We start from the raw sequence: 16614 nt of genomic DNA, 5'->3' as shown, positions 1-16614 counted from the left end.
GATTTGAACTGACTTTGGATCGAAAAGACCCGGAGGAAGAGTCTATGGAGGAAGACAGCCCATATCCGTGTGGCTGGTTCTACAAACAGGGATCTCCATATATGGGCATAAAAGGGATTGCATGTATGATGTCAGATGTCATAGGACTTTCACATAACGAATAACTGAGTAAGCATGTTTGGGGTCTCACAGCATATCAAGAACATTGTTTTTGCGGTGATCTCTGTCTGATAGTGTGTTGTCAGTTCTTCTCATTATAAGCAACTTTAAGTCCTCCTGTAAAGTAAATATTCATGGTCGCTTTTGTTTATTTTCTGAAGTGTAGTTGCTTATTTGGGTCTTGCTTTAAAGATTATTAAAAAAAGCTGAAGTATAGGTCTCAAGTGGGCTTGTTTTCATAGACCAGTTCGCTTTTTCACACACAGAATCTGTCAAAAGTGGCAACACTCTTTCAGCTCCGAAAACAAAATCATTTAGCGCTAGCTTTGTTTTGGAGCTGATCGACTGGTATAGAAATTGAGAGTTTGTGGCAGTTCATCCTGCTACAGATGAAGAGGACTTAAGTTTCCTGTATTTTCCCAAGTTTTAAATTGCAATCATTTCATAACACAGGTTAAGTTTGAGTTACTCTTTGTTATTTAAGTTGCAGAGTTTTGTTACTTCTGTGTTTACTGGTTCTACAGCCGGAAGTTTGGTGGAATACATTGGAGTCAATGGAAGCCTGTGGAGACCCCATTGTAGCATCGGGAGCGTTTCGCTGTTACTACATGTCATCTTTTCAACACCCTACTCTAACCCTCACCCTAACCCTAACCTCTGTGGAGTGAGTCGCTAACCCTCCGGTCGAAATGATGGTCGTTCAAAAGAGCGCGATTTTCCCGTAGCATCAGGCTACCTTTTATAGTGCCTGACTCCATTGTAGGGAGTTTCCACGGTCCCTCCTACTGGATCATTACCAACTGTGGGTTTGTGTGAACAGTGTTGAAATATTATCATGGGCGGACGTTATGGGGGTGCAGGGGGTGCACTGCACCCCCCAGGCATTTCTGAGCATTTAGGGAAAGTAGTATTTAGGGAAAGTAAGTCTCTAGCCCATTCCTGTCAAGAGTTATGATTTTTTAAAGAATTAACCAACTAATAGTCACTGGTTTCTCCCCATCACACAGAGACCAGCTGGCGACAATAAGTTGATTGATTGGAATGTTATGTGATCAGAGCCTCTCTCTCTCTGAAGATAGCATTGTTAAGAATGGGGGTTGTCAGACTATGAATATACCTGAACATACCTGCAATATCCGAACTGTACACAAAGATTACACATACAGTCGTTGTACCTTGAAAGTGCTGGTGGTGGTACCACAATGGCAGTTTGGTGGTACCACCTAATTTTCTATTCTATAGCTCCACCACTAGGTGGTGGCAGAGAGCAACTAATGCCCAGACCCAGGCAGTTTCAGTCAACAAATAGACAATTGAAAAAAAATAAAGTTAGTTAGCTGTTTTTTCTTCTTTTTTTAAAAGAAAAAGAAAGTGTTGCTTTATACACAACTGTGTTTATAATATTTATCAACAATAAACACACTAAACAATGTTAGACAAAATAAATACAAAAACATATTCATAATTTATCTTTTGAGGCAGAAATAAGCTTGGGTTGTTTATCCCTTTAAAATTATTCAAGGGGTAGCTTGAGTGAGCAATAATATTTTAATTTCATGGATATTTTTAATTAAGTTTAAAATATAACTCTCTGTGGAAACAAGTCCCCAGTACACAAGGAACAAAATCAAACCAATCAAATCTTTCAGTTGTAATAATTTTTTGGCAGTTGTAAATCTGCATTTTATGAAGCCACTTAAAAGATAGGCCTATATTTAAACGTGGTAAAACATTAGAGCTTTAGCAATGGACAACATTTTAGTGGCTAATGCAAGGATTGAACCCCCAACCCTTGACACATAAGTCTGACACTTAGCCCACTAGACTACCTTCATCCTGTTGATGAGAGACCATTGTGTTGGCTACAGTTAGTTCGCCTGCTACAGTGAGTTTGAGATATGGCCCAAAATGTATAGCTTTAGTCATGTGCATGTCATCCAATGTCTACATAGATAGATAACTAATTGTGTGGAGTCGTATATAATGCATGTTATTGAACTGTTTACAATTCTCTCTGCTAACAGATGTGAATGGAACTCAGTAGAACAAACATGTGTAGACAGAAAAGTACAGTATCCTGACAAATCATGTGTGTGTTAAAGTAATATGTTCTTCATTTTGAGGTAGAAATAAGCTTTCAATCAACAGATAGAAGCTTGTTGACAAGTGAAAAGAAAACTACTTGTAATGCTAATGAGTGACTGTAATATAGTAGGCTAATGTAGTGCAATGTTAGGCCTACTTTAAGTACATTTTGAGGCCAACACTTTCAAACTAAAAGATTTGAAAAGTAAAAGTAAAAGATTTGAATACTTTCTACACCACTGGTGGTGAAGGGTATACAAATGTGACCCTTTGTTTGAGCGGGATCTTGGTTGAACATGTAGAGAACAGTTTGAATGGACAACATTTTAGAGGCTAAAGGAACAATCAAACCCTGATGTCCTGACTAACAAGTATGTATCCTGGCCTAGAAAGCTGTAGCTTAGTGGTTAGTGAGAATGCCTAGAGAGCCTAAGCTCCTGTTTGTCCCAGGTTCGATTCCCGGCCAAGCCAGCTAGGAATTGATGTGTCCGTGAGCAAGATCCCTATTGCTCCCTGAGCCCCTGCTACAGAGAATTGGCGGTACTAAACTACTCATTTGCATGTCATCCAAAGTCTGCTAAGTTGTTGTGCATTATAATAATTATATTTTCACACTAATTATATGGAAATGCATTTGATTGTTTATTGTTTGTTTTATTGTTTATAAGGCATTTCATTGAAATGTTACTTTTAAAAAAAGGCCTCAAAAACTTTTTTTTTTTTTTTTTTTAGTAATAAGCTAATCTGCATTTTAGTCTACAAACTGTGTTGAATTTACAGATCGCTACTTCAACAGAGGTCACACAACTACTAGCCATATAGTTACAGCTGCACTGCTGGTATGAATGAAAAAAACAAACAGTGGCCAGTGACCTGTTTGGCTCTGAGCTGGGGCCTGGAGTCGACCCCCGTTCTAAGGAGGCAAAGTTGCTGTAACTGTCTCACGTGGGGGGTTGGGGAGTAGGAGAGACCCAAACCAAAGACATCTATTAACTAGGTACGAGTGAGCACTAATCTTGCTATTGAGAAAGGCTGCCATGGGCATACCTGGCTCTCTAGAGAAAACAGACTTTGCACCCACTGCGCACAAAATGCAGAAACTGAGAGACACTGTTTAAATAAAATTAGTCAGGATGATTTCTAAAGAGATTGCCTCTTTATAAACAACTATGTTTATTACACTAAACAATGTTAGAGCAAGCAAACAACAACAAAGGGTCAAATTTGTTATCCTGCTCTACCACTAAAATGTGGAACACCCTACTGAAGGCCTTAAAGGAGTGTAACTTCCTAACTTCCTTTAAAACAGCTTTGAAAAAACACTCGAAACTGCTAACAATGAACCTAGCTTAAGCTAGGTTAGGCTATCTGTCATTCAATGTTGTATGAGTTAAACAAGGATCTCAATGTAAAACAGCATTGGGCTTTCCTGAGCTTATCCTTTTAATTTACCTTTTTACCAGTGAACTGTATACTGTCATGAAAGTCTACCTTTTCCTATGCAAACTTCTAACCAGTTTAAATATAGGCCTGTCTTTAAAGTGGCAATCTTCAGTCTCCATAAAATGCAGGTTTACAAAAAGTGATTACAACTTATAAATATTGAGATTTTATTGTATTGATTTTTTTCCCTGTACGGTGTTCCTTGAGTACATGGGGACTGAAGAGTTTGTTTCTTCATAAAAAAACGGTTTATTACAATAAACAATGTTATTTAGATAAAGCAAACACACAAGATATTGTGTGGGGTGTGTGGGGTGCTAACACTATCCAATATCTTGTGTGTTTGCATAGGAAAAGGTAGACTTTCATGACAGTACATACAGTTCACTGGTAAAAAGGTAAATTAAAAGGATAAGCTCAGGAAAGCCCAATGCTGTTTTACATTGAGATCCTTGTTTAACTCATACAACATTGAATGACAGATAGCCTAACCTAGCTTAAAGGTTAAATGACATTCTGTTTTTACCAATCATAAAAGTCTTTGCCCTGGTCCTAAAAACATGTTTTAAAATGTTTAAACTTGAAAATCCACTCCATGGAGCCATGGTGTCTCTCTCTGTTTAGGTGTCATGAAAAACGGTCTGTCACCTGAAATACTCTAAACTCACCACCAGGGGAGCCTCTCTCTCACACTCATTCTAACAAAATAAATATTAGTAGGCCTATAGTGCAGTAAGTACATGTACTTGAGTACAATTTTGAGTATTAGCCCTAACCCTAACCCTAACCCTTTCCAATTTTCAATTCTTATACTTCTACTCCACTACATCTCAGAGGCAAATGCACTTTATCTCTCCACTACAATCATTTGGAGGCTTTAGTTACTAGTAACTTTGTAGATTTTGATTATTAATACAAATCAATCACTTCAGCCCTTATAGGACAGCGATTCTCAAACTATGGTACCCAAAGTGGCCACACACACACACACACGCACGCACGCACACACGCACGCGCACGCACATACAGATCTGCGGCCGCCCCGGCTCCAACACACAGAGATGCGTGCTCGCATTTTTTGTTGCTTTCGCACAAGACAGTGGCTGTGACACAGACACACACACAACCATGGCAGCTAAAGAGGCTGAGCTAAGCCCTGGCCTGAGGCATACGCGTCTGCATGATCAGCGGGGAATTGTGTCATTACGAGCCGAGGCGCGGGTGTTTTTTCTTACCCCGGGAACGATACATTACCGGAGCCCTGCGGTTACTATGTACCTTCGCGGAGTTCAATTTAGACCGTCGGCGCCGCGGTAACGTTCAGCTCCGCTCCGCAATGCAGAAAAACGTCATGGTCCTTTGTAGTTATAGCAACATATTTTGGCTAAATGCCTCAGTTTAGAGAAACACCTATTGCTTGTGTTATAGCGTTTTACTGTCTGCTCGCATTACTGTCTGTCTGTGTGTGTGTGTGTGTGTGTGTGTGTGTGTGTGTGTGTGTGTGTGTGTGTGTGTGTGTGTGTGTGGGTGCGCTGTGCACTGTCACAGCAACGACAGAGTGTCGGTAAAAGGAGGGAGGTTCCACTTAGCTCTACCCCGGGGAGCAGTGCACTGTTAGTCGGACACAGCCGACACAGAGTGTCGGTAAGAAGGAGAGAGGTTCCGCTGTGCGCAAATACATAGCGATTTTAATTATTTCACTAAAGCATAAACAGACTACTTGATATGAAGGATATTGATGTAAATAAGATATTTGAATGGATACATTTATTTTATATGCCCATATTTACAATTAAAGGACGATATAATGTAAGAGGTCACTTCCTCAAAACTTGGGCTGTGGAGAAATAACTCTATGGGAGAAATACAGACAGGGAGACTGGGAGAGAGGAGGACTGACGACGTATGAGTCCAGTATCCAATGAACTGCGCGTTTGAGACTCATTATGCAGAAACCGGCACAAACACACAGATAGCAGGAAAACCACTGCATGTCAAAAGTTGTGTTTTTTTTGGTGTAATTGAGGCCAGGGAACATTAAAAAAAGCATAAAAAACTCAAAATTTATTTTTGGATGTCACCACCCCTTTAAGCTAGGTTCATTGTTAGCAGTTTCGAGTGTTTTTTCAAAGCTGTTTTAAAGGAAGTTAGGAAGTTACACTCCTTTAAGGCCTTCAGTAGGGTGTTCCACATTTTAGTGGTAGAGCAGGATAACAAATTTGACCCTTTGTTGTTGTTTGCTTGCTCTAACATTGTTTAGTGTAATAAACATAGTTGTTTATAAAGAGGCAATCTCTTTAGAAATCATCCTGACTAATTTTATTTAAACAGTGTCTCTCAGTTTCTGCATTTTGTGCGCAGTGGGTGCAAAGTCTGTTTTCTCTAGAGAGCCAGGTATGCCCATGGCAGCCTTTCTCAATAGCAAGATTAGTGCTCACTCGTACCTAGTTAATAGATGTCTTTGGTTTGGGTCTCTCCTACTCCCCAACCCCCCACGTGAGACAGTTACAGCAACTTTGCCTCCTTAGAACGGGGGTCGACTCCAGGCCCCAGCTCAGAGCCAAACAGGTTTGGCCACTGTTTGTTTTTTTAATTCATACCAGCAGTGCAGCTGTAGCTATATGGCTAGTAGTTGTGTGACCTCTGTTGAAGTAGCGATCTGTAAATTCAACACAGTTTGTAGACTAAAATGCAGATTAGCTTATTACTAAAAAAAGAAAAAAAAAGTTTTTGAGGCCTTTTTTTAAAAGTAACATTTCAATGAAATGCCTTATAAACAATTAAACAAACAATAAACAATCAAATGCATTTCCATATAATTAGTGTGAAAATATAATTATTATAATGCACAACTTAGCAGACTTTGGATGACATGCAAATGAGTAGTTTTGTACCGCCAATTCTCTGTAGCAGGGGCTCAGGGAGCAATAGGGATCTTGCTCACGGACACATCAATTCCTAGCTGGCTTGGCCGGGAATCGAACCTGGGACAAACAGGAGCTTAGGCTCTCTAGGCATTCTCACTAACCACTAAGCTACAGCTTTCTAGGCCAGGATACATACTTGTTAGTCAGGACATCAGGGTTTGATTGTTCCTTTAGCCTCTAAAATGTTGTCCATTCAAACTGTTCTCTACATGTTCAACCAAGATCCCGCTCAAACAAAGGGTCACATTTGTATACCCTTCACCACCAGTGGTGTAGAAAGTATTCAAATCTTTTACTTTTACTTTTCAAATCTTTTAGTTTGAAAGTGTTGGCCTCAAAATGTACTTAAAGTAGGCCTAACATTGCACTACATTAGCCTACTGTATTACAGTCACTCATTAGCATTACAAGTAGTTTTCTTTTCACTTGTCAACAAGCTTCTATCTGTTGATTGAAAGCTTATTTCTACCTCAAAATGAAGAACATATTACTTTAACACACACATGATTTGTCAGGATACTGTACTTTTCTGTCTACACATGTTTGTTCTACTGAGTTCCATTCACATCTGTTAGCAGAGAGAATTGTAAACAGTTCAATAACATGCATTATATACGACTCCACACAATTAGTTATTATAATAATGCACTCACTTAGTAGACATTGGATGACATGCACATGACTAAAGCTATACATTTTGGGCCATATCTCAAACTCACTGTAGCAGGCGAACTAACTGTAGCCAACACAATGGTCTCTCATCAACAGGATGAAGGTAGTCTAGTGGGCTAAAAGTCAGACTTATGTGTCAAGGGTTGGGGGTTCAATCCTTGCATTAGCCACTAAAATGTTGTCCATTGCTAAAGCTCCAATGTTTTACCACGTTTAAATATAGGCCTATCTTTTAAGTGACTTCATAAAATGCAGATTTACAACTGCCAAAAAATTATTACAACTGAAAGATTTGATTGTTTTGATTTTGTTCCTTGGGTACTGGGGACTTGTTTCCACAGAGAGTTATATTTTAAACTTAATTAAAAATATCCATGAAATTAAAATATTATAGCTCACTCAAGCTACCCCTTAAATAACTTTAAAGGGATAAACAACCCAAGCTTATTTCTGCCTCAAAAGATAAATTATTGTCATGGGTCGTGGGGAAATTAGAATTCAATAGCATACTTATTATTACAAATCTAGTTGAGGTCTAGGCGCATCTAGTTTTTTATTTGTCAAATGTTTTTAAGTATAATAAACACAGTTGTGTATAAAGCAACAATTGCATTTCAATTCAACCTGAACTCTGCATTGTCGTCAAATTTTTCTTTAATTAATAACAATCACAATGAATCTGTTCACCCTTGCCGTGTTGCCAACACTGTAATGTAGGGTTCATGGACTCACATGTGCCTCCCTGTGGCAGATAAGCCACATTACATGCTGTAACACCTCTAAAAAAGGTGGTACCACATTTCACTCAATTCACTCAATGGCACTACAGTGGTGCCACTGAGGCAGCCAACTGGTGACACTGCCAATCTCAAGTGCTAACCACTGTATTAGGCTTGAAAAATAATTAAAAAGGGGTTTAAAATGTAAAAATATCTATTTTTTAAGTTATTATTCACTGATATTCCCTTATTGTTCATTACTTAAAATAAATTAAATTACAATAATTATTGTCCTGCATCAAACAAAATGTTTTGTAGCCATTTAGAAATTATAGCTGAGATTATCAAATGATTTATTCTTATTGGCATTTCTTGTAAGCTGCAACAACTGTGTTACCAATAACGAAAGTAGTTATTTTACTTAATAATGAACACAATTTGTAAAATGACACTGCTCTAACCACACATAATTGTACTTGTGTTTTATTTGGTACACTAGTGGTCTGGTGGACACAATGAATAACAGTAGTTGGACAGTGTGATAAGTTAGTGTTGAGGGGTTGACAATTGGCATGTTGCTGCTCAAGCCTGCCCCCCCTAGGGCAAATGGCAAAGTCCGCCTATGAATATTATGGAAGTAATTATTTGAGTAATGTGGTGATGATACTTTAAATGTGTCAAAGATTTGTAATGTCTTTGGACAATATATACTGGTTTGTATGTAATCAATTTAAGATTGGTACGTTCCGGTGGGAAGGGCTTAGCCTACTTAAAGGTGTCTCCACACCAAACAGCCTACAGGAGACTCCTTCTGACTGTATACAGACTGCAAAGAACTGCAAAGAACTGCAAAAAACTAAGCACTTATTTATTTTTTCAGACGACGCCGACTGTAGTTACTGTATGGCAGTGGTGCCAGGTCTGCTCGTTATAAGCAACGTTGATCCTGTTTTCCTATAATGTTACTAGTTGTGGGTTGCTTTTGTTTGGGCTTGTTTCTGAAGTGTAGTTGCTTATTTGGCCTTGCTTTCAACATTATTTTATAAAATAACTAATGTAATAGAGCTCAGAGGTGAAACTGGTCCCGGCTTTTGGGCTAGACCTGGTCGCTTATTTCACTCACAGAATCTGGCAACCGAACCCGGAGGCACTCTACGTGACTGTTCTCCGTGCAGAGGAGAAGAAAAAAAAAACAACAACACGGGCAGCTGCTGCACTATTACTAGCCTACTACTAGCTTTGCTTTGGATCAGATTGGAATAGGAATTGAGAGTGGAGATTGAGAATATGGTATTTAGTAAAAGTATGCGACGGGAAAATGTCTCTGGCTTATTTTGGCTTGGTTTTGCAGCAGTAGCAACTATTCTACAACTCCCTCAATCTTACCGACGGCGAGGGGCGACTCAACAAAACTGAGCATGTCCAGTTTTCCAGTTTTCGGTCGATAACGTTCCCGACCCGCTGCCGAAAACCCGACGATGAGCTCCCGTTCGGCAACAGACGCTATCCGCCGCCTTCCGCCGCCGATTCGCGGCCGAATCGGTTTGGTTAAAAGTAGCCTTAAGAAGAGGACCTGCCACCTGCTCAAGTAAGTACTCAATGTAGGAGTGTGGAGCTGAACAGATGCCAATCCGACCAGTCCTTTTTTTAAATAGTATTGAGTTTGTGCTGTAATTTGAGTATGTTTTGGAGTATTTGGAGTATTGATTCAAATGCCTTTTTTTTGCCAACAATACTCTCACTCAGGGCAGAGTGTGACAGAGTTGAAATTGAGAATATTTCGTTCAAATGTGCGATAGGAAAAGGTCTCCGGCTTGGTTCTGCAGCAGTAGCAAACTAAAGATCCACTCTACAACCCCTTCAATAAATGACTACCGGAGGCCGCGCCCGCACCTCTCCGCCCTAGTTACTGTTGCTATGTAAGACAAGCTTTGAAGTCCTACAACCCTCACTCAGTCATTCACTGTCAGCACCATGGAGGAGAATGTCCCACACAGACACACTGCATGTCGCGTTTTTGTCTTGAAATCTCTTCCAAATCCGTCAACAAGACCTGGCATGCATTGGAAAAATATGTAGGCCTATTAAAACAAAACAGCAGAGAATACATAAGGAAATCTCTCTGCTGGATTGAGAGCCGTTTTACACTGACTCGGAACGATTTAAATATGAATAGCCTACTTGCTAAATGACCCATGACTATAACACCAACACCTTATTTGTTATGTTAAGCAACATCAGCCATAAGCATACCAACATCATCATCATCATCATCATCGGCACAGACTTTATTTGTTTAGATCGATTCATGCCATTATAATGATTAGTGTTATTGACCTGGGCGGCATGTGAGTTTCTTGTCATATGAACTGAGAACATATGTGTATGACTCATTTTATACCAACACGTTCTACAGTATGTGTCTGTATCAAGAAGCACCAAGGAATAGGCTACTTCATCTAATATAAGCCAACTTATCACTGTACTGGACAGCTATATGTGTACCACAACACAAGGTAAGAAAGACAACAAATAGCAGCACTGGCAATAAACTGCTTCAAATGTAGTCTAGGCCTACATGTTTCTTATCATGCCGATTGCTTATAAATCTATAACATTTGAAATCTCTGGCGTAAAACGGTTTCGATTCCGATAAGTTTTAGCACATCGAGGCAAGGGTGTCGTCGCACCAAATTCTGGGCACTGGGTACAAGGATTCACTGCGGGCCCACATGAATGTTCTTCATCGGGGTATATCAAAAATAGCAGAGCTACAAGCTCGCATCGTGGCACTCGGTGTCGCGCTGTGAGCTTATATATCTGCTATATTTCAATAGTTAAAGTATAAAATAATTAAGGCCCTTCCACCTTGGGCCCTTGTAACTCAGTCCCACTTCCCCCTCTTGTGACGCACCTGCACACAGCCTGTCTACTGCGCAGCAATGCAGAAATACAACACTTCGCGTTGTTCATTCATCATTAGGCTACTTTATCAGTGGCTATTTAACATAACAAATAAGGTGTTAATAGTCATGGGTCATGGCCGTTTAGCCAATACAGTGTATTGATATTTAAATCGGTGTACTTTATATAAAAGACGGCGATGTGGTCCAGTAGCCAAGGGCTTCCTCATTCCTTTGTTGTTTCATAATATTCCTCTGCAGTTTTGTTCTAATAGCCGTGTAGGCTAATACACTTTCCTCCAACACATGCCAGGCCCTGCCGACGGACCCGGAGGAGATTTCGAAGCTCTAGGTCCAACACTGAATTAGTATTTAATGTGTAAAATGTGTGTAAAAATCTGCGCTATTTCCTTTGAAGTGAATGAGGCTAATAGAGACGCGCTGTGATAGTAGTCGGACGTCGAGGCGGAGACAGCGTTTGGAGGGGCGGAGCTGCTATTCATCCATTATACCGATTCCAAGCAAGAGACGGCAAAAGACTGACCATGGCTTCATTAACACTTTGCCGTCCGAAATAGAATGGTGGTTGGTAGATTAGCTGTGAGATTTCTATTATTGTATTGTGATCTGAGACATAATATTATGTTTATAAACATGACCCCGCCGCCCTTCCTTCTTGGACAGCGCCGTTGTTTTTTCTTTTTTTTTTCCCCCCAGGTCATAAACTCACCGTGATTATCTGGTTCTCCGTTGGGATAGAATGGGGAACGTTGCGATTTTCGGATCAAAATCATTTATTCCGGTTTTAATGACAAAGTCCGGGAAAGTACGACGTGGCTGAGACTCCCCGCTGGGATGTGCGATAGAGTACGGTTTTAACATTAAGGGGCTCCCTGTGGCTTTGAAAGGGTTAAAGGGTTCCGACGGCTTAATCGACGACAAGCATCTCTTGCCGACAAGCTCCCGAAGACTCCCTGTCAGCAGCAGACGTTTTCCAACTTCTTCCGTCGTAGACGGCGGCATGGTTAAGAGCTGCCTTTAGATTACTCAGCGACAGGGACTAAGGAGTGGACAGACGAGATGAATGTATACTTCAAATGGTTTGACAGGAAAGGAAGTCTTTCCGGTGCCCAATATGCAGCAGCTTTTAAATATTTTATTTTAAAATATGGTCCTGTCTCTCTCAAACTTACGCCACTGTGCCAGTGATCACCCTCCCCTGTGCCAAAGTTACTTATAACCCGTGCCTAAGGTTGCCTGGCCCTATATTATACCATGAAATAGTAATGTATAGCAGCTTACATGCAGTGACTAGCAGTGAGGACCCAACAGGATGCAATGAGGACGCCTCCACATGCGTGGGTGAACCGCTTAGATGAGCCAGTGTCTCTGCGCTGCAGGGACACCTGCCATGGATGATGTCCAGGAAGAGACGGCCTGCCTCTGACGACCTTGTCTGTATCAGGAGGATCAGGTCTGCCACACTGGGAGAACAGGGCTGGACAAGATGGTGACATAGCATGAGATCACAAAGGGCGTGTCCAAACAGTCAGAGGCAGATGCATTGATCCCCATCCACTCCCATTAAGTTCCGGGTTAAGGGAATAACCCGGAATAGGCGTTAGGTCTGTGGTCGAAGACACATTATGCCTTTGTGGGGTCACAAGCTCAAAGGTTGAATAAAGGTTCATGGTTCAGCACTGCTGTACTTTCACCCGGCAGTGATACGCACTAACCAATGGGACAGACCTTAAATGCAGGAAGAAGGCTGCTCAAGTGTGAAAGACCAAAGGAAAGGGACTAATGCTGCAATAGGCAGGGGCGTTACGCATCCTTATGAGCCTTCATGTGTGGACGCACCGATTGTAATTTTACAGACAATAACAATGAGCAGGTTGGTGACTTGCATGGTTTCCTCTGCCATACACATTCTGTGTATGAATGTGTGTGTGTGTGTGTGTGTGTGTGTGTGTGTGTGTGTGTGTGTGTGTGTGTGTGTGTGTGTGTGTGTGTGTGTGAATGGGTGAATGTAATGCACAATGTAAAGTACTTGGACAAAGGTGCTATATAAATAAATTGTCAATTTATAAATGCCTCAATGTCATATTCGACCTGTAGGCCGAGGTCATTTGACGGTCAAAAAATAGGCAGGCCATAACTCATTGAAGACATAATATGTAAAGACGGGTGGGCTGACGGCGCTCAGTATCACAGAGTTGCGCTATATACTGCCAAAGCAGCGGCTACAGAAACAAATTTGTGTTCATCAGATGTCGGCCGCGGCTTGTGATTGGCTGGACCAGAGGCAAGCCAGCACAACAGACTGGCTCTGCTGTGCAGAGAGGACGAACGGGGAGGCGGGGGAAGGGGAGACACGCGAACCATTGGCTCGCGGAGTAGGTAACAGCTGCTGCAGCCTGCGGGACGGTCCCTGCAAGCATGGACGGATTAACCCCCAGTCCCCCAAGCGGGGGACTGGGTCTGCAGGCCTGCCTGCAGGTGAAAGCTTGCTGGCACCCAGTAGGTTTACAACTTCTAAGGGCGCTCAGTCGTCTCAAGCAGACTTCGCAACGCTCAACACGGCAACTTGCGGTGTATCACATGGCTCCAAAGTCCCTAACAGTCCCCTCTGTGGAGGATTTCCATGAAGTAAATAGAGACACGACTCTGGAGTCTGTGGACTAAGTAAACGGGGAAATCTCGCTTATGCGAACGCCCATCATTTCGACCGGAGGGTTAGCGACTCACTCCACGGAGGTTAAGGTTAGGGTGAGGGTGAGGGTTAGAGTCGGGTGTCGAAAAGATGAACGTAGAAACAGCGACACGCACCCTAAGTAAACACTGTCACGTTTTCTCACGAAAGCTCCAGGGCTCTCGTCCCTCTTCCCAGCCATCTGAAGTGCGTTTGAACTGCGAGGGTAATAGATCTATAAACCCACCACTCTGCCCACTACTCACCATGGAGTGACACGTTGTGAGCGTGTATTGTATGTTGTTTTTAGTGAGTTATATGGCTGCAGGCGCTCTTCTTAACATAGGCCTGCCCACATTCTCCCAGAAGTGAATAAAACGTAAAGTCATTGTTTGTTACCTGAACAGGTCACCTCCAGTCTCTCCACAGAAATACCAGGCTGCATTGCACATTCCCTCCATGTCGATTCATCGCAGGAAGATGTAATCCACCATACAGGTTGACGCGTAGAACCATGGCCATGTTTTGTGTCTAAAGCAGAGCCACAGTCAAGCTTTTTACACACTACAGATGATGACTTCAGGTTCCAGTTAGACGTTGAATCAGCCGCAGGTCTCCAATCACCCTGGCGTTTCACTTCCAGTGTACCAGCACAGTGACTGGTTCCTCCCACCAACCTGACATCATCAGACTCTACAGAGACAATAGAATATGCAGTAAAAAGGTAACATTACTGATTTAAGAAAAACATTTTAGCTTACAATGATGTGTAGGTGTTTGTTCATGTTTGTTTACCTGTTGTGTTGACTGTTGGTTGAACCTGGGGAGCTGAAGAAAAAAAATATAAAAAATAGAGTTTGAGTGTAATAGTCATAGACTGTAAAAATATATGGACAAAGCGAAGCCATTGGTTTCTATGCAGCGCAAATGACTCATTTTGGGTCCTTGGCATGGGTGTCGCCATCATAGATTGTAAAGGCACCAGAGGATGCTATTGGCTGCCAACGGTCACGTGCATCCGCAAGGATACTTGGAAGAATGTGGTCGGAGCCTCCCGAAATAAAGCTTTATTTGGCCACGCCCCCTGCAACTTCAATTTTAACATAAATGGGACCGTATTTTCACAAAACACATATCATGGTGATTGAAAGGCAATTTTTAACTAGCGATAGGAACCATAAAGTATTTATGAAAATGTTAATTAAGGTTAGAAAACGAAAGGGGAAAATGAATGGGGTCCAATGGAGAACAATTCTTTTTGCGATCGGCCGGGGGGGAAAACAGTGCAACTAGCTGCCAACCATAGGAAGTTTTAGTTCCGTATTGGAATCATTTTAAATCGGCGGAACTATGCCCCTGGTAATAGTACATGGAACCTGTCTATCTGTACAAAAGTGTTAAACAGTACATGGAACCTGTTTATTAGTACAACTGTGTTTACAATTATAATTTAGGCATTTAGCAGATGCTCTTAATCCAGAGCGATTTACAATAAGCAAGGAAATACATCAACATCAATACATCAAATGCATAGACATAGTAATCTAAGAAAATATTTAGGTAGACCAAGCACGGAACCTGTCTATCAAATCAAATCCATCTTTATTTATAAAGCACATGTACAACAATAAAAATTGCCCAAAGTGGTCCCTTCATGGTCAGTGAGTTTGCCAAGGCGAAAAAACACACAGAGAGGGTAAGAGTGCTGGGCCGGACGGCATACCCCCAGAGGTCATAAAGAACTGCGGTCTCGACAAGTTTTGTACAGTTTTGTAACCTTGCCCTGCTAGTCAACAAGCTGCCTGACATGGTATCTCTCCAACATCATCCCGTGACTGCTCTAGTGCTTTATTGACTTCAATACACAGAGGCGCCATGAAGAGGATCCTGAAGGCCTACGGTGTCCCTCCCATTGCAACTTACCCTGTATGATAGAGACAATGTATGCAGAAGGTGGTGACCCCAGATGGCAACAGTGAGGAGTTTGACATCCTGGCTGGGGTACTTACTGCAAGGAGACACCCTAGCCAGTGGCGGAACAAGTCAGAACCGGGCCGGTATGCGAGCCACAATGCTCGGGCCCCCTTACCCGTCTCACGCCAACCCCAACCAAATGAACAAATGGACATTTGGTTCCATTTGTACACTGTCAGAATTACAGACCTGTAAGGGTCCATTAGGATCCATTTGTACACTCTCAGAGCTACACATTGCTTGCTTGTGTTGTGCATTGCTGCCTGTCTCGTTTGAAAGTGTCTGTGGTATATTTTAATTGATACAAATTACAAAAGGTTTTGAAAGTGCGCGGTTCCACTGCAGCCACTACTTCTCACTGAACGTAAACAACATATTGTCTGTCTGTGAATAGAAGCCAATCAAGCCATGACATCTGTCTGCTCTTCCTGTTGTCCTTCACAATAAAGTGTGTGTCCCCCTTTACTTCCCAATGTGCGACATTTTACCCAGGTTAATATAAACAGGAAATAGGTGTAACAGAGGCAGCGCGATACAGAAAGGGGACCCAATTGCGAGGGAGGGGGACCGTCAGGCTCAGCAGATTGACGGTCATTTGGACTGAGACTGACAGTCAGTCGGAGGCTGACGGCCGGGCCCCCGCGGTTCGCGGGCCTATATGCGGCCGCTTACCCAGCTTACCCGGACGCTCCGCCCCTGACCCTAGCCCCCTTCCTCTTTGTCATAGTCCTGGGCTACGCACTCAGGAAGGCCATCAGTGGATGAGAGCAGGATCTTGGCCTCACTCTTACACCAAGGAGGTCAAGACGACATCAAGGAGGTCAAGACAACACCCTGCAGTATTCCTGACAGAACTGGACTACGCAGTTAATATCAGCCTACTCTCTGTGGAGCAAGCACAGGAGCTCTTGAGCAGAGCGGAGTCAGAGTGTGCCACGGTTGGCCTTAGGCTGAATGCCAAGAAAACTGAGGTGATCACCTGTCCTATAACATCTCAATTGGAAAATCCACCTCTGACAACAACAGGAGGCACTGCTCTG

General features: G+C 42.2%; 2 protein-coding genes across 7 annotated transcripts in view; one reads left to right on the top strand and one right to left on the bottom strand.

Annotated features, from left to right (window-relative positions):
- LOC308285914 (coagulation factor XIII B chain-like) overlaps positions 1-16614 on the top strand; it is a 263356-nt gene that overhangs the window by 147387 nt on the left and 99355 nt on the right. The window lies entirely within an intron of this gene.
- The window catches only part of LOC308285792 (uncharacterized protein), a 116925-nt gene that overhangs the window by 80320 nt on the left and 19991 nt on the right, over positions 1-16614 (bottom strand). For all 6 annotated transcript variants that reach the window (XR_013962083.1, XM_080726670.1, XM_080726671.1 and 3 more), the window contains exons 9-11: positions 14396-14428; positions 14000-14293; positions 12211-12406 (exon numbers count right to left, since the gene is read on the bottom strand). Coding sequence is in view for 5 of the 6 variants with exons in the window: in XM_080726670.1 (XP_080582796.1) it covers positions 12211-12406; positions 14000-14293; positions 14396-14428 (523 nt within the window). In the remaining variant the exon portion in view is untranslated. The remainder of the gene's footprint in view (positions 1-12210; positions 12407-13999; positions 14294-14395; positions 14429-16614) is intronic.

The sequence above is a fragment of the Nannobrachium achirus genome (assembly GCF_963921795.1).
Source record: "Nannobrachium achirus genome assembly, chromosome: 5".
Lineage (NCBI taxonomy): Eukaryota > Metazoa > Chordata > Actinopteri > Myctophiformes > Myctophidae > Nannobrachium > Nannobrachium achirus.
The sequence above is the reverse complement of the archived record's forward strand: the minus strand, read 5'-3'. Positions and strand labels throughout refer to the sequence as shown.